General features: G+C 54.9%; 1 protein-coding gene across 1 annotated transcript; it reads right to left on the bottom strand.

The window, feature by feature from the left end:
• Positions 1–1,019: 1,019 nt before the first annotated feature.
• Positions 1,020–18,130, bottom strand: PLBD2 (phospholipase B domain containing 2). The gene is made up of 12 exons (XM_037817198.1): positions 17,800–18,130; positions 14,118–14,211; positions 12,770–12,928; positions 10,359–10,459; positions 9,989–10,203; positions 6,546–6,643; positions 4,609–4,769; positions 3,910–4,005; positions 3,611–3,682; positions 2,960–3,112; positions 2,391–2,553; positions 1,020–2,082 (listed from the first exon to the last, which is right to left on the bottom strand). Exons 1-12 carry the CDS (start codon positions 18,087–18,089, stop codon positions 1,915–1,917), a joined length of 1,770 nt encoding a protein of 589 aa, XP_037673126.1. The 5' UTR covers positions 18,090–18,130; the 3' UTR covers positions 1,020–1,914.
• Positions 18,131–19,916: the final 1,786 nt, after the last annotated feature.

Here is a 19,916-nt window from a genome sequence, read left to right as displayed (position 1 = left end):
TGCCCTTTCCTGCAGAAGGACCCCCGAGCCTTGACTTCCCCATCTGTCGAATGGGTCTCCTGGGAGCCCTGACTGCAGGGGTGTTTGTGAAGTGGGTGACTGGCACACAGTAGGTGCACAATGAGTGATCACCACCCCACAAGGTCCTGCACCGTCACAAGGGGAGCCCGTAAGGGAGTTCCGGGCCTGGGCTCCATGCCTGGCTCTGACGGGCCCATGTCTTGAGAGCTGGGCCACGTCCCTCCATTTCACCAAGCCCATGTGCTTATCTGCAAGCACAAGTGAAAATCCCCGCCTCTCCCACCTAGAGGCTGCGGTGTGAAGAGACCCAGGGTGCAGACACAGCTCTAGGGAGCCGGGAACTGTACCAACAAGGAGCTCCTCTTTAAAACCCCAGGCAGGCAACCCCCAGGTAACAGGGAGCGGAAAGGCTCAGCAAGAAAGACAAACCGTGAACCCAACCCCAGCCCCCACCTTGCTTGATTTGCTCCAGGGCATTTAGCAGCCTCTGACACAGGGCACATTCCTTTATTTTCTTTACTGTTTGTTTCCCCAACTTGAATGTCAACTTCCCAAGGGCGGGGATTTTGTGCCTTTCCTTATACCGTACTCCCAGGGTCTTAACATAGTGCTTGGATAAGAGCCCAGCTTGTTGGTGAACAAAGGGTGTGAAAGGCCCCATGGAGGCCGTGTCACAGCAGATCGGCACTGCACCCCACGAGGGATGTGCTGTTCGCATCGTTACCCGGTTTCACAGGCGAGGCCTAGCCAGTAAGAGGTGGAGGCAGGATTCGAACCCAGGACTCCCATTCCAGGGCTTGTGTGCTTTCCGCCCTCCAAGCACAAAAGCACTAGGGGAGCCTTGTCCCCGCTCCCCACAAGGGGAGGGGCTCTGTACTATCTCGGACTGGACCCGGCCAGGCCTCGGTGGTCACCAGGTCCTAGCACAGGACCAAGAACACAGCAGCTGCTCAAGAAACACCTTTTTTTTTTCCTGGTTTCTTTCACTTAGCAAAATGTTATTTTTTAAATTAGCTTTTTTTAATTATAGTTTTTTTAAAGTTAGGTTATAGGTTTACAGAATCAATAAATATCTTGATTTATGGATGGATGGATGGACAGATGCATGGCAGACAGACAGAAGGATACACGGGTGGGTGGTGCAAAACCCAAACCTGAGAGGATAATGGCGCCGGCCCAGCCTTCCCCGCTGCCCCAAGAAGCACAGCAAAGGGGTCACCGCCTCTCTCGTTTAATGGCGGCACAGCCCATGGCTTGGTTCCTACACAGGGGAGCTGTGGGCGCTGCCCTGGGGCCAGCAGTGGGGACAGATGGGGGGCGGCAGGAGGCAGGGCTGGCATTCTGCCTGCCCTGGAAGGAGGACGACGCTCAGGCCCCTCCAGCCACAGGTCACAGAAAAAACTTTGGTTTTTGATTGTTTTCAAGGAAGCTGCCCAGAGGAGAGACAAGCGGGCTGTTTCCCCACAATGCAGAGGGGCTGGGGCTGGGCACTGGACGAGTGACACCAACCCGGGGCAATACCAGGTCCAGAGGCTGTGAGGGCCCACAAGCTCCAGCAGGAAGGGCGCTGGGAGGTGGGCGCTGGACTGGCCAGCCCCTCCTGCCCACTGAGGGCGGCCAGGGCTCAGGCCCCCTCCCAATCCCCCCAGGGGAGCAGCCATGAGTCGGGGACCCAGGGCAGGGCAGAGAGAGAGAAGCAGCCTGAAACAGATGCAGAGAGCAGAGAAGCAGAAAGAGAGACAGAGGCAGAGGGAGGCGGCGATGGTACAGGCCCACGTCTGGAGAGAGAGTGACACAAGTCAGTTCTGGGCCCCCTGGTGTGCCCCCATCCTGGGAGGAGCCCACCCAGACGAGAGTGACCCCACAGCCGGCGGCAGAGCTGCGGACGGAGCCTCAGTCCCACCAGACCTCGATGGGCGAGAACTTCCAGAGGTCGGGCTGGCCCATGTGCAGCAGGCCGTGGAAGGGCGAGGTGCTCCACTGGAAGGGGGGCAGCTGGTCCCACGTGGGGCCGCTGACCGCCCGCAGGCGCAGGGCCTTGGCCAGTGCCGCGCTGGTCACCTGGGGGCCGGGCAGAGCGGGCGGCTCAGTGCCAGCTCACGTGGGACCCGCCTGCCCCGACCCACAGGGAGGCCCTCGCCCCGTTCCCGGCCTGTTTCTGACCCCGCTCCCCACCCTAACCTTGACCCCATCCACTGTCTGATTCTGACCCTGATGCTACTCTTAACCCTGAATACAAAGCTGACCATCACCTTAACCTTGGTCCCCACCCCACACCCAACTGTGACCCACGTGCTCTGACCCCAGGCTTCACCCCCCACCCTCTCCCCCACCCCTCGGCCCCCAGGCCCCGGGGGGGAAGGCAGCACCTTCACGTCGATGCCCCCATGGGAGCGCTGGCGCAGGGCCTGGAAGGGGTAGGAGCCGTTGGAGGGGTTGAGGTCGGAGCGGGCCGAGATGGCATTCTCCCCGTTGGGCTGGGGGCTGCAGGCTTGGCACAGGGACAGGGGGTCGTGGAGGAAGTCATTGTACCTGGAGGGGCCGGGAGGGGGGAGCACTGGTCATCTGCTGCCTCCCTCAGCCCGGCCTTTGCCCTGGGAAGCCCTCTGGGTGCCCACCCCAAGCGCCTGTGTATCCCTTTCTAGCACCTCCTGGGACTCGGACCCTAGTCACACTCCATGTCGGTGAGTACTCCCCTAATTTGGGGCGCTTTCTGAGGATGGGGGTGCAGTTCTGTGCCCGTTTCTCTGGATACCAAGCACACGGCCAGCCTGGGGCGGTCACTCGACACCGTGTGCCCCACGTGCAGCGGACACCCAGCCAGCCTGAGCCGCCGGCCCAGCTGTCAGCCTCCTCGGCCACCCTCGCCGGCCCCCGGGAGGTAGGGAGGTCACGGAACTCCGGGCTCCGTCCCCCTTGGCCACCCGGCCGCACCCACCTCATGAGCCGGATCATGGAGTCCACGTCCTGCACCAGTGACTGGTTCCGCCGGAAGATCTGGGCCCGCGGGCTGCCATCGTAGGAAAACCAGTCCCCATACTGGGCCACCAGTTCCTGCAGCCCGCTGGCGTTGAACACACACTCAAAGGACCTGGTGGGGACGAGGGGGTCACCCACGACCCCCTCTGGCCACACCCAGGCAGGGGAGGTGGCCCCAAGGAGGTTCGGGGTGGGGACAGGACCTTATGGTGAACCCCCGTGCGAGTCAGCAGCACGGTCACGTCTTTGGTGTGTGCTGGGGGGTGGCCTTGTGGGGTCCACCGCTCGCCAGCTAGGGGATCTCAGAGCCTCCGTTTCTCATCTGTGCAATGGGGACAGTGGTGGGAGTGCCCATGGGCAGTGGCTGAAGGGACCCAGTGGGTGACTCAGAAAAGCACAGCGGGCATCACAGAGGGCACGGCTGTGCAGACCGTTCACCGTGGGTGCCAGGCCTGGCAGGTCACACGATGCTGACCTGAGCCACCCCACTGCACCCCAAAACTGTCAGGCCTTTTCTGGCCAGAGAAGGGGGTAGGCTGGGCCCCTTTGCTCTGTGGGGGAAGCACCCCTCAGAGCACAGGTGGGGGGCAGGAGGAGAGGGGGCACGTACGGTATGTTGTAGCTGGCCCAGTAGGACTTCTGGTAGAGCTCCGAGGTCTTGTCGGCCACCACCACCACGCCCCTGGGACCGAGAAGAGAGACGGGGTGGAGGAAGAAAAGGGGCTCCCAGGAGCAGGGGTCTGTCTAGGACCCACAATGGCTCCCCAGTGCCTAGGGGACAGATGATGTCCTGGAGCTTCAGCCCAGCATCCGGGGCCCTGCCTTCTCTTCCAGCCTCACCATCCTCCAACTTTCCCCCTCCTGCAGGGGGTCCGGCCTAGGAGGTCCCCTCTTTCCCGGGCTACTCACGGGAGCTGCTCCAGGATGGTGAGCACCTTGCTCCCAGGGCTGGGGTCGCCCGGGACGAACGCCTTGTAGTCCACGATCATCCACTGGTTGTTGTACCTGCCGGGCCCAGGAGGGGGCACTGAGAAGACGCTGGGGCAGCTGCCCGAGCTGCCCCCTACCCCTGGCACCCCGCCCAGCCAGGAATCACAAGGTGGGGGGTGGCTGGCCATCAGCTCGACCAGGCTTCCATAAATCCTTTTCTCGTCAGGCTATGTTCCTGCTTCAGAATAGTCTGTAGATCCCCAGTGCTCATCAGAACAAAGCAATTCTTCTGCCCAATGTTCTAAGACCCTGCACTCCCCTACCCCCTCGTCTCTGGTTCAAAGGGCACCCACCCACCCACTGACGCCACCTCCTCGGACGGCCCATTCCCACTTTCTTGGTACCTGAGCCCTCAAGTTCCAGGTTCCCCTCCCGTCCCACTTCCAAGGTGGCCTCTGTCCCCAGGCCGAGAAGCATGCAGGGGAAGGGAAAATTTTCCTCCCCCAAGCCTCAGTTTCCCCATGTGTAAGCAAGGGCGAGGACTCTGGGACTCTCCCACCTCCCAGGAGAACCTGTAAGAGGGCTCTGAAGGTGTGGGGTGTGTGGCCCGGGCCCAGGTGTTAAGGGGGCGGCTGGTCTGTTTCCGGGGAGGAGACGCATGGCCAGGAGCCCACTCACGTGCCACTGTTGAACCTTTTGAAGATGTCTGTCCACGTGTCCCCGTCCAGGGCCAAGCGGTTAGCCACCACGTTACGCACCCACTCGAGCACCCCGCCCCTGGGCTGCACGTACTTCCACAGGGCCGGGTTGTTGTTGCCGATGGTGGTTTCCAGGGTGACCTGTGGGAGAGCAGAGGGGAGCGATGCCCTGAAGGGCCGCCTGATTTACAACCGGGCATGCTGCCACCAAGTGGCGGTGCTGCATCTGGCACGGCCCATAAGTAAGCATTTCGTAATGGTTTATTTTAAACCCACAGCCAAAGCAATTTTGTTGAACTTGATTTTCTACAGTGCATATTAGGAATACAGGGGGTTCTAAATATAAGATTATCCTGTAGTTTGAACAACACATGCCTCCAGAAAAGCTAATACATTCCCCCAGGAACGCTGACCAACCCCTCTACACCTGGTTGAGACATGCTCTAGGCACAAGTAGCTTGAAACAGCCATACCAACCATCAGGAAGGGTCTGCACCACCACCATCCCAAGTGACCCTCATGACCCCCCAGAGATAACAGGCCAAGTGGTCATCTCCGTTTCTCACTGAAAGCTAAACCGAGGCCCGAAGAGGCTAAGAGACTTGCCAAAGGTCACAGCTGGTAAGTGGAAAGGCCAACATTCAATCCCCCCAAACTCTTACTCCCAACTCTTAAATTAGTGTTTATTTCACCAGGCAGGACATCAGCATCTTGCCTCCTTTTTATATAAACAAGCTGGAAAACAGCCGGAAGACAGCAGCAGCTAGAGGGGATGTTTAAAGGAGAGCAGCGGCAGAAGCAAGGCTTTAAGGAACTGGGCCCGAGAGGAAGAGCTCCTCCCACTTCCTGAGCTAATTCACCGCCCGGGGTAAGAACGTTCCCTACGTCCCAGCCGGCTTCCCTTCTGTATGATCCTTGTTATCACACCCATTACAGAGCCTGTTATTTAATGCGTTAATAAACCAGCACATTTATCATAAATTATTTATATAGTATTTTGGTAACCGTATTTCAAAATCTTTGGTTTCGTTATAATCCTGTGTATTTTGCTTTAGACATTTAAACACATTCTGAGAAGGGGTCTGCAAGCCTCCAAAGGGGTCCACAGCACAGAAACAGAGGACTCCACGCGAGGGGGGCTTCCTGCCCTGGCTGGGTGCAGGCTGAGCCATCTTAGGCGCCACTCCAGGGGCCTCTCCCCACCCCCATCCCACCCCCATCCCACCCCCAGCACCGCAGAGGGGTCCTTCCCCACTGCCCAGCCTTCCCAAGCCTCTTTCCACATTTAGAGGGGAGTAAACGCCACATTCCCCACAAAAAGTAACAGAAAAGACCAGGAGAGCCGCCCCCCCTGCCCCGGCAGCTGGCGGCCCTGCACTGGGTTTCCTGGGCCAGGCTGCTCCCCTCCGGCGCTGGTTGCCCTGGCAATCGCGGGGCTGGCGGCCTTGGCCGGGGGGTGCCAGGGACAGATTTCTAAGCCAGTCTGGGCCCCAGCCAGGAGTAAGGATAAAAACACCTGACAAAACGGCATTTATTCGGAAAAGCTGCCCAGGTTGGAGGAGTTTTGAGGAAAGCAAGAAGTGAGGGTGAGAGAGAACCAGGTGATGGGCAGGGAGGATGGCTTAGCCCCGAGCCTTAAAACCTAAACGAGGCCTCTGAGGGAGGTCGTGGAGGTCAAGGGCATTTCCAGAGGCCGCTGAGAGCAGCAGCTCCTGAGCCGGTTGCAATGCTGGGGGCCGGGCGCTGGTCGTCTACACTGTAACGAGCCCCTCTGGGTGTCCAGGGAGGGACCCCCCCAGGGGAGCGAGCCTCAGCCCAGGGTGGTGGGTGGGGGCTGCGCCTGCCTCCCCTTCCCTGGGCACCCCCAGGGACACCCTCCTTGCCCATCCGGGGACAAGACGACACGAGGCCACTCACCAGCCCACTGCCCAGGATGTAGAAGTCATCGCAGGAGAAGATGGTGCCAGGGTAGGAAGAGAAGATCACGTTGTTGCCGGGAACCAGCGGGTCGTCCTCTGTGGGGAGTGAGCCCCGAGGTGGGGGTGCAGGGGTGCTGATCAGACACGCCCGGGTGGGCTGGGGGCTCTCAGGGGAAGGCCCACCCTGCCCTCGCTGTCACTCGGCACGCCAGGCCACTCCACAGACCCAAAGGGACTCGCCCTGGGTGCGCGAGCAGAAAAAGACTTATTGTAAAATGACAGCTCGGAGGGCAGTGCACAGAGGCCTCGGAGCACCGGCTCTGGGGTTGGGAGACCCGGAGGCGTCCCAGCCCAGCGCTCAGCAACTGTCGGACCTGTGTCAAGTGACCCAGCCTTCACAAGCCTCAGTGTCCTCAGCTGCAAAGTGGGAGTAATCGTTCCCCAACTCCACACAGGGAGGTTGTAAAGATTTAATTACAAGATCACAGATATAAAGAGCTTCTAGTACTAGACAGGGCACACAGTAGGCACACAGCAGACGGTTCTCACCCAGGAACGGGCCTCAAGGCACAGAGCTGGGGGGCAGGGGGCACTCGGAGGGGATGGACCAAAGGAGCTATTTCCATATGACTAAGGAACAGACATTAAAGGGCAAAATATAACAAACTAGTCAGCTGGAACTCAGAGGGTAGACAACTAAGGTTAACGGCAGTTCTTGGGGGAACGGGGAAGGGGGTCAGGTGAATTGTAAGTGATTCCTATTCCTTCTTTGTGCTCCCCTGTATTTTCTAATTTTCTACAGTGAGCAGGTATTATTACGTAAGTAATTTTTTAATTATTAAAAATTAGTGTGGTCTTACATAACGTTCTAGAACAGGCAAAACAAACCTAGTAGGAAAGCAATCAGATCAGGGGCTGCCTGGAGAGAGGAAAGGCTGACTACAAAGGGCAGCAGGGAACCCTCTGGGGTGATGGAGACATTCTCTGTATTTATGGGATGGGGCTCCCACAAGTGCATGCGTTTGTCCAAACTCCCCTGAATGTGTGCTCTTAAGCTATAGCTCAATAAAGTCAGCACCCTAGAAAACCAGAACAAACTTAGCCCAGGATGCCATTTGTCACCCCTCCAAATGGCAAAACTTGAAACGGGCAATAGCGATGCCCAGAGCTCAGCAGGCTGTGGCGAGACGGGCTCATAGACTGGCGGTGGGAGCGTACATCGGTTCAGCCAAGTGGGGAGGCGATTTGGCTGCTAACGAGTGACTAAAATTCCAGATGTGCCCAGCTTTTACCCCTGTTTCCTCCAGGAAACATCTCTGTGTGCCCCTTGCTTGCTGCAGCACTGTTTGAAGCAGCAAACCCCTGGAAATGGACCAAATCTGCAACTGGGGATGGAGTTAAAAGAGAACTGATCCAGCCCCACAGAGAACTCCGCACAGCAGTTGAAAGGACGTGCTGGACTGGGCACGGCAGCTCGGAGACTCCGCAAACTGGGCTGCTGAGCGAAAGAAGCAAGTTGCGAGCAATCCATGTGGTATGTTCTTATTCATGTTAAAAAAAAAAAAAAAAATGGAAAGAGAAAAAGCAAAGCAAGGGGGGAAAAGGGTACATATATACAAATAGAAACGCACCCCCACCCCAAATCTAGATGGATCCAAACTAAAATGGCAACAGTGGTTTCCTCTTAGGAGGAGCCTGGAATTTGGGAGGGAGGGTGTCAAAGACGTATTTCTACATCTTATTGTTGGGCTTTGTGACAATGAGCAAAAATGTATTCACACATTACTTATGTAATAATAATAAAAAAAAAGGAAGGAAGATTGTAATATGTTTTTTAAAAGTCTAGAAGAAAACAACCAAATGCTCTCAGAGATCATCTCTTGTGGGTTGCAGGGTGTTCGAGTGGTTTTCATCATGTGTATATGATCTGCTGTGATTCCAATTTTCTATAGCATACATGTATGAATTATGTAGGTTTGTTTACAGATATTAAAATTGTAAAGGATCTACAGCAAGAATGGTGGATTTTACAGCTACACATGGCATATGGCTGAATATGACAGATATCATGCTGAGCAAAAGAGGCCAGACACAAGTGAGTACATACTGCATGGTTCCATTCATTTAACATTCTAGAACAGGCAAACCTAATCTCTGCTGTTAGAAGTCAAGATAGAGGTCACCCCGGGTGGCTGGAGTGCCTGAAAGGGGACATGAGGGAAGCTTCCGGGGAGGCTGACAAAGTTCTGTGTCCCTCTGGAGACTATACATGGGTGTGTTCAATGTGTGAAAATTAAAGCATTTCACTTATGATCTGTACATTTTTCTGTATAAACGTTAGACATTGTAAATTTAGAAGTATACTTAAATTTAAATTAATGGACGTTGGGTTATTTCCAAATAATCCCCCGTTATGGCTGATATCCATGGACATGCTCCCTGTGCAGAAACAGAAACATTTCTCTAGGACAGATCTGAGCTGGAGAATTGCTGGATCTTGGGAGTGAAAAGCTGTGGAATCTATCAGCTGCCAGCCGGATTCCCCTTCCAAGTGGCTATGCCAACTTGTACTCCCCATAGCAGGGAACAAGAGTACATACTCTCCCACTCCCTCCACCACCTCCTTGGCAAGAAGGCACTGTGAACCTGTGGCAGTAGCAAGTGCTGAGGCTGACCCTGGGTCCTGGGGTCTGGGGTCTGGGTGGGGGGTACTAAAGGAGGCTCGGGCCTCAGTTGCAAAGTTTTAACGTTTGCCAGGAAGAATGCATTCGTGCATTCTTTGTGTGGTGGACTGTTTGCAAAACTGGCTGTAATTCTTCTCCCTGGATCCTCATCACTTGCAAGGTTGACTTTGCAGCCCTCTCCTCAAGTGCTGGGGTCTACTTCCCCACCCCTTGATTCTGGTCATGTGACTCACACTGGGCAACAGAAGGTGGAGCCAGTTTCAACCAGGCCTTAAGAGGTCCCCCACTTCCCTGCCCGGATGCCGCATGGATCAGCCTGGGCTTGCCTGTTGGAGGACGACAGACTCTACAGCTCAGTTGCCCCCTTACTCTGGCTAACGGAGACCCAACCCCTGGACATGTGATGAGGCCAGCCCACATCAGCCAGGCCTAGCCCAGAACAGCCAAGCCACCTAGCTGACCCACAGGCATGTGAGTGGCAATCAATGGTGGTTGTTTTAAGCATTAGTTGTTTTAAATTTGGGGATGATTTGTTATGCAGCAATAGCTAACTGATACACCTTATGAAATTTAAAAAAATGGAAGGAAATAAACATGTAAAAAAACAAGATGAACTCAGAGTGGCCGTCAGTGACCCCAGCGTGTGAGAGGGAGGGAGGTGGGGAGGGCTTCCAAGGCCGCACCTCCCTCCTCGTACCACCCTCCGCTGCCCTCCCAACACACACTCATACAGACAGACACGGCCACGGCCACCCACCTCGGGGGCCCTCCTGAAACTGGAACGAGTACTTCTTGATGACACGCAGCATCTGCTGGTAGGAGTTCCAGGTGTTGTGGGCAACCAGGAGGTCGCGCTGGCCGGGCAGCAGCTTGATGAGAGCAGAGCAGGAGCCCGAGCCCAGGGCGCGCTTGGTCTTGGTCTTATTCAGGGCCGGTTCCAGGTCTTCCAGGTCCCCGGAGATCTGCAGCAGGCTGAGGAGGGCCAGGGCGGCAGAGGGTTACCAGGCTCGCTCTTACCAAACCCATTTCACCGAGCGGGAAGCTGAGGCTCGGGGAGGTGAGCTGGCCAGTGACCGTGAGGGAGGCGGCTCTTTCCCCTGCCCTGTCTGCCCTGGGGGGGCACTTACAGGAACCCCAAGGGCTTGATGGTGAACCTCCCGGTTGGGAAGGCCACACTGCCTTCGTAGCTGTCCTCCAGGCCTTTCAGCTGCAGGAGGGTCAGCCGCACCTGGGGGAGGGGACAGGGGGCAGGGGGAGGGTGAGGTCTCGCCTCTAGGCTCACACCTTCTCCTCCAGCTGCAGGGGCCTGGGGATCCGGACGGAGCAGGAGAGACCAAGGCACACCCTCCCAGCTCCAGCCAGCCCTGCCCCCCACTTCCCACCACACACCACTCACCACTCCGTTGCAAGGACCTTCCTGCCTTGAGTGGATCATTCTATGTCCCCCGTCCTATACCACCTCAAATCTTTCTGACTTCAGAGCCCAGCCCCAAAGCCACCTCCTCCAGGAAGTCTCCCAGCCCACCCTGGCCCCTGGCCAACGGCTCCCCGTCGGGAGTTCAGTTCCTGGCTACGCTGCTGCCTTGGGGCACCTGTCCCAGGTGGCTGACTTCTCCCCATTGTCACTGTCCTGCCTCAACATCCTGCAACCAGGGAGTATCATCCCCATGTCCCTCACGGGGGCTTGGCGCTTAGGAAGCATCTGCAAGATGGATGAATGGACAGACAGATGGGCGAGACTGAGAGATGTATGGGTAGTTGCTAAATTAGACAGGGCAGAACAGAGAGAAGCAACTGGCTATACGGATGGGAGGGAGGAGAAAGGGACAGAAGTCCAGTCCGGCGCAGGGATTGCATGGATAAGACAAGATGGATTCATTCCTCTCTCTATAGTCAACAAACATCTATTTATGAAGTGCCTACTATGTGCCGGGCACTGAGCTAGGCACAGGGGACACAGCGGTGACCAGACCAAGTGTGGTCCTGGGACTCCTGGAGCTCACAGCTGATGAGAAAAGACAGACTCTGGATAGCCCATCACAGTTAGCATCCCAAGAACTGCAAAGAAGTGTGGGGACAGGATGCAGGGGGAGCGGACGGTAGGAGTTAGCCAGGCAAAGAGTGGGTGGAGGGAGGGGGTTCCCGGCAGAGGGAAGAGCGTGTTCAAAAGCCCTGGGGTGGGATGTAACACATCGTAACACATCGTGTTGGAGGAAGTGAGAGGAGGTTGGGGAGGTGGAGCTGGATGCTGGGAGGGAGACGAAAGAGGAAGAGCTTTGACTTGACAGCACAGGGGCAGCCCCTGCCGAGATCCAAGGCAGGGGCTGTGATGAGCGGATTTGATTAATCAACCAACACATATGGAGAGAATGGGAAATGCTTAGATGGCCAAGAGGAAAGCCGGGGGAAATGGAGAGCAGACGGAACGGTGGAGACACAGCTGGGAAGGTGGGTGGGAGGAAGCTTGCGGAAGGCAGAGGGACAGACAGGTAGACGACAGGCAACCAAACGGGGTGGGTGGATGTAAGAACAGACGGCTGGGGACATTCAGATGGGTGGGTGGATGGGAGGAGGAGAATGGACAGGGACTAGATGTGGGTGTGGGTGGGTCGGGGCAGACAGACAGCGGACGGGTGGTGGGGAGAAAGTCTACGGAGGGAAATGGTGTGAACCTGATGTGACCCAGGTGGGGTTGCTGACAGACACCGACAGTCTGTTACATGTACTTCACAGTTAAACGCTTGAGGCTTTTCAGGGAATCCATAAATGACTCGGCTCTTTTTGAAGACCTGCCCAGCTGCCCAAAGGCAGGACACTGCTGCCAGCTAATCTGCAGCTCACCCAAGGAAAGGAAAAAAAAATGTACCAGGTCCAAACTTTGCTTTTTTTTTTTTTTTTTTTATGAGAGAAGTTGCAGGTTCACAGAAGAATCACACATAAAACACAGAGCTCCCATCTACCACCCTATTATTAACACCCTGCCTTAGAGCTACAATGTGCACCTGTTACAATTTCTTTATTAGGAGTGCATTTGTTACAATTCGTGAAAGAAGAGTTTTGCAATTATACTATTATACTTACTGTGGCCAAACTTTATTGCCTTTTAAAATTCTCCCCTTTCCCTCTTCCTCTTTTATATTCTTTTCACCTGAATTTAATGATGCTAATCTGTCAAGCTTTTTCCCTTATAGACAAGTAAAACAGCACGCTAACGATTAACTGTATGACTATTCTTTGACAACAGGAAGGCAGAATGGGCTGGAAGGACAAGTAACTAGGGAGGGATGGCTGGAGTAGAGTCAAGAGAACAGATGGGAGGACGGACAGGGGGAGACTGGACAGACGGATGCACAGCAGGTCAGCCAGGAGGGATGGAGATGACAATGGACGCAAGAGTGGCAGCTGGACAGACTGAAGAGCCGGCCCAGAGGGGTGGGAGACGGGCGTCGGGCGGCAGGGGGGTGGGGGTGGGGGTGGGATACCCCCTCCTCCCTCCCCCCTCCCCTCCCCCTCCCGCTGGCATGACGGCTGTGCCCACCTGGTGCCAGTAGGTGATGTCCGTGCTCAGCTCCATCTCCTCCTGCATCCACGCCAGGTTGGCCTCCAGGAAGCTCTTGAGCCTCTCGCAGTAGCTGGCTTCGTACTTGAAGGGGCCGCAGTAGTTCACCACCGTATTCATCCAGTGCATGTAGATGAGCTGCAGGGGCAGGTGGGCTCGGCGAGGGCAGGGCCGGGCGGCGGGGCGGCTCCCTGCCCCGAGGACCCCGCTGGCTCCCCACTGAGGCTCAGAGGCCCTCACCCACCTCCAGGTCACCAAAGAGCCCCAGAGTCTTCGCGCAGGCCTGTTCCTCTCCCTGGGGGACCCTCCCCCCATCCAGGTCGCACCCTCTGCCAGGGCCCAGCACCCCTGGGCGACTCCCTCCTCTGGAAGCCTTTGGCCTTCAAGGACAATAGTAGACTGAGCCTCTTCTGTTACCAGGGAGGACCCCGAATTTATGTGTGCGTTCAGTCAGCCAGTCGGTCAACTAATAAGTTTTTTGAGACCTACTATGTTGGTTATCCTAAGCACTGAGGGCACAGCAGGGAAGCAAACAGCAAATATCCCCACTGCCTCATTTCAGGCAACAAAATGTTGTGCCCAGTTGCAAGAGGATTTCCACGCTCCCCTGCCTGGGTGCCTGGGCTAGCCCACTGGGGGATAAAAGGCCACACAGCCCAGTGGCCCCGTCACCTCAGCTGGCAGAGCCAACCCCGGATCCGTGAACAGGGCCAGCCTGTTGGCGCCGACCAGCCAGCTGACAGCAGAGGCCTTGGTGAGCCCTGCCAAGATTAGCCAGGCCTGGTGCCCAACGAACGACCCCCAGCCGACACTCTGGCAGGAGAAAGGGCTGGCGATCACGCTGAGCTACAGAAGAGGGCTCCACTGCCCACCGACAACGTCCCAAGAGCACTCTTTATGTGAACTAGCATGTGTGACCCAGAGAAGAAGGCTTTACTGTCACCATCCCCACTTTACAGATGGGGAAACTGAGGCCCAGGTGGACTAACTCTCCCAAGGTCACCCAGGAATGAGTAAGTGAGATATAGCTCAATAAAAACACACACACAAACCTACAAATTAATAAGAAGGAATGACGGTCACCTTGTTTAAGGTGGTGGATACCTCTGGGAGGAAGAGGGGAGGGGTTTTATTATGTTCTTATGTGCCACGACTTACAGCATGTTACATAGTTTTACATGTATCAAATAGTACAGAGTGTAACTTTGTATAGCCTTTTCTCCCCATTTTCCCCCACTAGCTGGAGAGCTGGGAGTGGGGGTAGGGGGCAACCCTCCAAAGCCCCCTGGGGAGCACACGTGGTGGGGCTGCCCCATGGTGGCCTTACCTCCTCGGACACGGCGGCCTCTGCCATCCCAGCCGCGTAGGCCTGCAGGCTGTCATTGTAGCGGCCGCTTGTGCCGACCTCCAGAAAGGCCCATCTGAAGAGACGGGAGAAGGGACTTGGTCAGCGGCAGGAGCCCTCACAAAGCCAGTCCTCGGGCTCGACACGCAAGCCAGTTTTAAACCATGAAAACCAAAGCAGTGCTCAATGGCTGTTCACACGGATGTCTGTGTGTCCATCTTTGTGCACCCACCAGGCCAAATCCCTGAAAGAGTAATGGCTGGGTCAAAGGGCACACACATTTTAAACTTCAGTAACTATTGCCAAGCAGACGCTGCAAAGCGGTGTACCTGTCTGTTTTGTTACGCAGCACCATTGCCCAAAACTAGCTGATATACTTGCCAAAGATCACAGAGCTAGCAAAGGGCAGAGCCAGGATTCAATTCCAGGCAGATTGGCCCCTCCTGCTCCTCTAAGCAGCACTTCTCAAACTCTGATGTGGATCCAGAGCACCCGAAGCCCTTGCTAAAAGGTAGATCCTGGAGATCTGGGGAAGGCTTGAAATTCTGCATTTCTAACTAGCCTCCAAATGATCCCAGTGCTGCCAATCCTAAAATTATGGTGGGGTATATACTGACTTTCTATGATGTATGAGCTCCTGTTTGCCCAATACCTAACTTGAAATGCTTTCTGATCAATCTCTTTCACCTTTGCTAACATGATAGTTGAAAAATTCATCTTGTCTTAATTAATTATAATCTTTTAAGTTACATATATTTTATTATTTTTATTGGCCGTCTATAGTTCTTTGGCTCATGTCCTTTAGCCATTCTTCTCTATTAGAGTCTTCTGTTTTGTTTTTTACCTTTCTTACTGATGAGTGAAATTCCTTTGCTTTCCACAGTGGCTGAAAATATGTTTGTATTTTAACTGATTTTTTGCTTTTGTTTTTGCCATATAGGAGTTAGCCAAATCTATCCATCTTTTCCTGAGTGCTTCCGGATTTCAAATTCCTGCTCCAAGGACCCAAAAATATCCACCCATGTAATTTCTATAACTAGGGGGAAAATACTTTTTAAAGGCAATTTCTAATACAAAAATGAGGGCAACAGGAAGACACTAAAAAGAACTTGAAGAAGCTACAAGACAAGGAAGAGCCAGGCTCAGCCAGGACTATCTCACGGAAAGTTGGCAAAAAAGCTGTAGAAAGGCTCCAGGACAGGGACAACTCCCCCTAGAGAAGATTCTGCAGAGAAAAAGACTATCAAATACCTGCACTCGATACCTCTGGCAAGCAGGGTTTTTTGAGTGGCTACTCGTTGCCTATTGAGGGCATAGGGGGATGCACGACACTCAGTCCTGGCCTTCCAAAAGCTCGTGGGGTGGGGTGGGGTGGGGGGAAAGGAGAATGACAAGTAAACAGCTAATGACAGGACAGGGTAAGGACTATTGTGAGCAGCTCTGAGGAGATGCAACACTGCCTGCGTCAAATCTGGGAAGGCTTCACAGAAGAGGTGTCAGCTTCTCTCAGTTTTGAAGTTTAAGTGTGTGCTTGCCAGGCAGACAAAAAAGGGAAAGTGAAAGAAGGAAGGCTGAGTTCTGAATGTTCCATAGCAAAGGATATTGGGGCCAGTAGGATGGAACTATGGGGATCAGGAGGAGGTCCCCCCCATGGCAGGTAACAGTAGCCCCCCAGGCACTGTGCTAGCCATGTCACATGTTTACCTATCTCTCTAACCTATGACACAGGTTTTATTCTCCCGATTTGCCAGATGTGGGAACCGAGGCTCAGAGAGGTAAAGTCACTGGCCTGAGGTCACACAGCAAGTAAGTGGCAGAATGGGGGGATAAGGGTTTTTACTTTCTACATGCCGTCTCACCCTTCTAAACTGCTGGAATTTTTACCACAAAAAAGAAATCACTCCAGTATCTAGGCACTGCCCCTGTTCAAGAGGGGGCCTTGTGCGCTGCCTTATTCCAAACAGCAACTGGGATGACTTACTTTAAAGTTTTTAGTCATTGTGCCCAAATCCTCAGAAAAACCAGATATGGTAGGTGGCATCTGCCCAGCAATGCTAGTGTTTCCGGGGAGGTTCCCATTACGGTTGAGAAAGCCCTCTCTCCACTTCCCATTTCCCATAATCGACGGCAACACAGTCCAGTGTGTGCCTCCGAGGGCAAAAGCCCCCTCCACACGCAGAACCTCACCTCTGAGCCTCCTCCCTTGGCTGGCATCAAGGCAGGGAACTGCCATGCCCTCTTGGCTCTGCTAAGCAGGGCCAAAAACAAGTGTGAGTCAGCAGAGAAAGGATCACCCGCTCCCAGAGTCACAGCCACCCCTGCAGCCAGCCACAAAGCTCTGGTTCCCTCCATACAAGCCAGCAGCCCTGTGGCCTCTCCCTGGGAGCCTTCCAGGATTAGCCCCACCCAGCTCCTACATCTGTAGCAAATCCTTCTCCCCATCTGTCTGTCTGATAACCCCCCAAGTGCCATAAAGCACCAGAAGGGGGGGTCCTCAGTGTCCTGTGTCTCCCCAACACCTACAGGAATATGGAGGGGGGCTGCAGTAGGGAGTGACCGTGCCTACTGGAGGGAGCAATACACTGTGAGCACCAAGATGGGCCCAGGATGCGGGTGGGTGGCACTCAGGGTTCCCTAAGGCCTCCCACCATGGCCTGGATCTAGGACTGGACACTGCTGGTCAGTTCCCACCCACTAACTGGTGTCTCTTCTGGCAGCATCCCCTTCCCCTTGCTCAGCTTGGTGTCCCAAGGCCAAGCACCAGAAGAATGAATGAATGAATGAATGAATGGACACAAGTCTGACGGGCTGTCCCATCCCTCCTACAACCTCTCAGCCAGAGTCCATCCAAAATATCTGGGCCGCGGGTGGGGAAAGGGGAGCCAGACAGGCAATGGGGTTAGGTGAGAGTCACCCCTCAGAGTGACAGCCCAGGTCCCTGTGATTCAGATAGCGGTTGTGATGGCCAAGTACACCGCACTTGCTCCGTGCTCGGTCCCTAGCCAAGGACTTCCCCTGGATCACGGCAGAGAAAGGGAGGGAAGAGCAGAGTCCCAGCAAGGACACTATCTGGGTCTATGTGAATTGAGGGGCCCTCTGCTTTCAGACTCGCCTAGAACCCAGGCTCAGTCCCGATACTCCAGTTCTGGAAGGGTGCAGGGGACTGGCATCCATGGGGCAAGCTACAGCCAAAGAAGTAATAGTTAGTCCCCTGCAGAGCTATCACCTTCCACCCCAGGCAGGGGGCTGGCCTCTGGGGGGTGGGGAGTTGAAGTCCGGGGAAGTGGGCTGATCCCTTGGGGATGGGAGTCGGCTTATTATCCGTCAGTCAGGGACCTGGTCCAGCTGGGGGCACTGCAGCCTTGGAGGCGGGAAACTGGCCTCTAGAGGGACGGTGGACTGTCACCCGGGCTGAAAGCAAGGGCTTGGCCCCCACAAGGTGAGGAATGCTGCATTAAGGCCCCCCAACCAGGGACCTGGTCCCGATCAGCGTTCTGCAGCCTCGGAGGAGGGGAACTGACCCTCAGGGGGATAGGGGCAATGTCACCCGGCAAAGGGCAGGCCCCATCGGGGCACGGTCACCTCCGCCGGAGACAGGCAGGGCCCGGCGCCCAGGCAGCCCGCTCTCGTGGCCTGCACCGCACGCGGTCAGGCCAACCCTTACCCGGTCTCGCGGATGGCGTTGGTGAGGTTGGCCCAGGCCACGGCGTCGGGGTGACGGCCGTCCACCAGGCGCAGCTGGCCCGTCGCGGCATCCAGGAGCACCGAGCGGCTGCGGGAGGCGGGCGGCACCGGGCTGTCGCGCTCCCAGCGGCCCCCTGCGGCCGGGATCGCGCCCGTCAGGCCGCTCAGGGAGAGCCCGATCAGGAGGTCTAGCGCCAGGGCCAGCGCCAGGGCCCGCGTCAGCGTCCGGGCCGGGCGGCCGCCCGATGAACCGCACATTGGGGCCACCATGCGAGCGCGTAACGGGACGCCCCGGCCCGGCTCACGTGACTGCGCTCCGCCACGTCGGGAGGGGCCTACAGCGCCGGGGGCGGGGCCAGGCCGGGCGGGGCGGGACCCGGCGGGAAGTAGGCAGGGCCGAGAGTGGGGCGGGGCGGGGCGGGGCAAAAGCGGAACTCTTCCGGGGAGGGAGGAGCCTAGGGTGACGCGTGGGGGCGGAGCCAATCTTAAAGGGCCCGGGCGCCCTGTCCCACCGACGCAAGGCCGGAAAACCTCACCCACTTTACACCCAAGTTTTTATTTTGCAGATTTTCATACCTAGAGACACCTAGAGAAAAGTTGCAAGAATAGTAGAATAAATACCCACATACCCGTCATCACTTGCTAATATTTTGGCACATTTGATGAATCTCCTCTCATACTTCTTTGCTGATGCATGCGAATTAATTGAAGACATCAAGATATATCAACTCTATCATTTATTTATTACTGTTATCTAATAAAGGGTATTTATTAAATTTTTTCCAATTGTCCCAAACTTTTTTTTCTTTCTTTGCTATCTCCCTTTCTTTCCCTTCTTTCCTTCCTTCCTTCCCTTCTTTTAATTCAATAACCATACCTCACATCATGCACAAGAACAAACTCCTAATTGGTCAGAATCTAAATGTAAAAAATGAAACTCTGTAAGCACTAGATGAAAACAAGGGTGAATTTACTCCACAACTTGTGTGTGGAAAAAGGGTTTCTAAGTATGACTCAAATAAAAGATTAATACATTTGACTATGTAATTTTTTAAAAAAACTTGTGCATCTCAAACACCATAAGCAAAGTCAAAAGACAACTGACAAACTGAGAGGAAATATTTGCAACAAATTATCACAAATCAAAGGCTAATAACTGTAATATTATAAAGAAATCTTAAATTTTGAGAGAAAATCTAAAGCCAGGTAGACAAATGGGCAAAAGACATGAACAACTTTTTTTTTAAAACGTCAACATGGTCCTTAAATTTATGGAAAGATGCTCAACTTCATTCACTATGAAAGAAATGCAAATTATAGCTACACTGAGGAAATAGAAAGACAATCCAGTGCACTGGTAGTGGTGGCTTAGTGTTAAGTTCCCCAGAAGAACACATTCTTAACTTAATCCAATGGGTGTGAATCCATTGTAAATAGGACCTTTTGATGAGGTTGCTTCAGGTAAGGTGTGGCTCAGTGTCAGGGGTCTGGAGAAATGGTATTTCTGGAGCTCAGTTTGTTTTTTCTTGGCGCTAGAGAAGGTCCCCCTTCTCTCTGGAGATGGGCCAGGCCAAGGCCAGGAGGTCTGCAGGGCCATGCCCACCTCACCACTCGCTCAGGGCTGCCCCTGAAACACCTATACCTGTTCTTCTCAGGATCACTCTGTTCCAGGAGCCCTCTGCCCTGGTAGAAGGGCTGGCTGCCTCCCTGGCTGAGCCTTGCTTGAGGAAAGCAGTGTCCCCCGGGGTGTGACGGGCAGGTGACAGGCAGCCTGGTGGCCCTGGGGTCTTTCTGGAAACTTGTCAGACTCAGTCATGAAGATGCCATTCAGCACCTCCTACATGCCAGGCTCTGTTTTGGGCTCCAGGGACACAGCAGTGAATGAGAGACAAAAACCTCTGCCCCTGTGGAGCTCCCCTTCCAGTAGAGGAAGACAGAGAGCAAACAGGTGACAGATTTAAAAATAACAGTGGTGATTTCAGAGAGCAGTAAGTGCCATGAAGACAACAAAGCTGGGAGTCCTCAATGAGGAGGAAATTTGGGGGAAGAGTTCTCGGCAGAGGGAACAGCAAGTGCAAAACCCCAGAGGCAGAAAGA

This window comes from Choloepus didactylus, chromosome 23 (assembly GCF_015220235.1).
Source record: "Choloepus didactylus isolate mChoDid1 chromosome 23, mChoDid1.pri, whole genome shotgun sequence".
Classification (NCBI taxonomy): domain Eukaryota; kingdom Metazoa; phylum Chordata; class Mammalia; order Pilosa; family Megalonychidae; genus Choloepus; species Choloepus didactylus.
Note: the sequence above shows the minus strand (reverse complement) of the source record. Positions and strands in the feature narration are given on the sequence as shown.

Excerpts from the sequence above, each read along its gene's own strand:
- PLBD2 (XM_037817198.1), bottom strand. The coding sequence starts at position 18,089 with ATGGTGGCCCCAATGTGCGGTTCATCGGGCGGCCGCCCGGCCCGGACG. Across the intron at positions 3,683-3,909 it reads ACCATCCTGGAGCAGCTCCC|GGGCGTGGTGGTGGTGGCCG; the intron begins GTGAGTAGCCCG and ends TCTCGGTCCCAG. Across the intron at positions 2,083-2,390 it reads ATGGGGGCATCGACGTGAAG|GTGACCAGCGCGGCACTGGC; the intron begins GTGCTGCCTTCC and ends CCCGGCCCCCAG.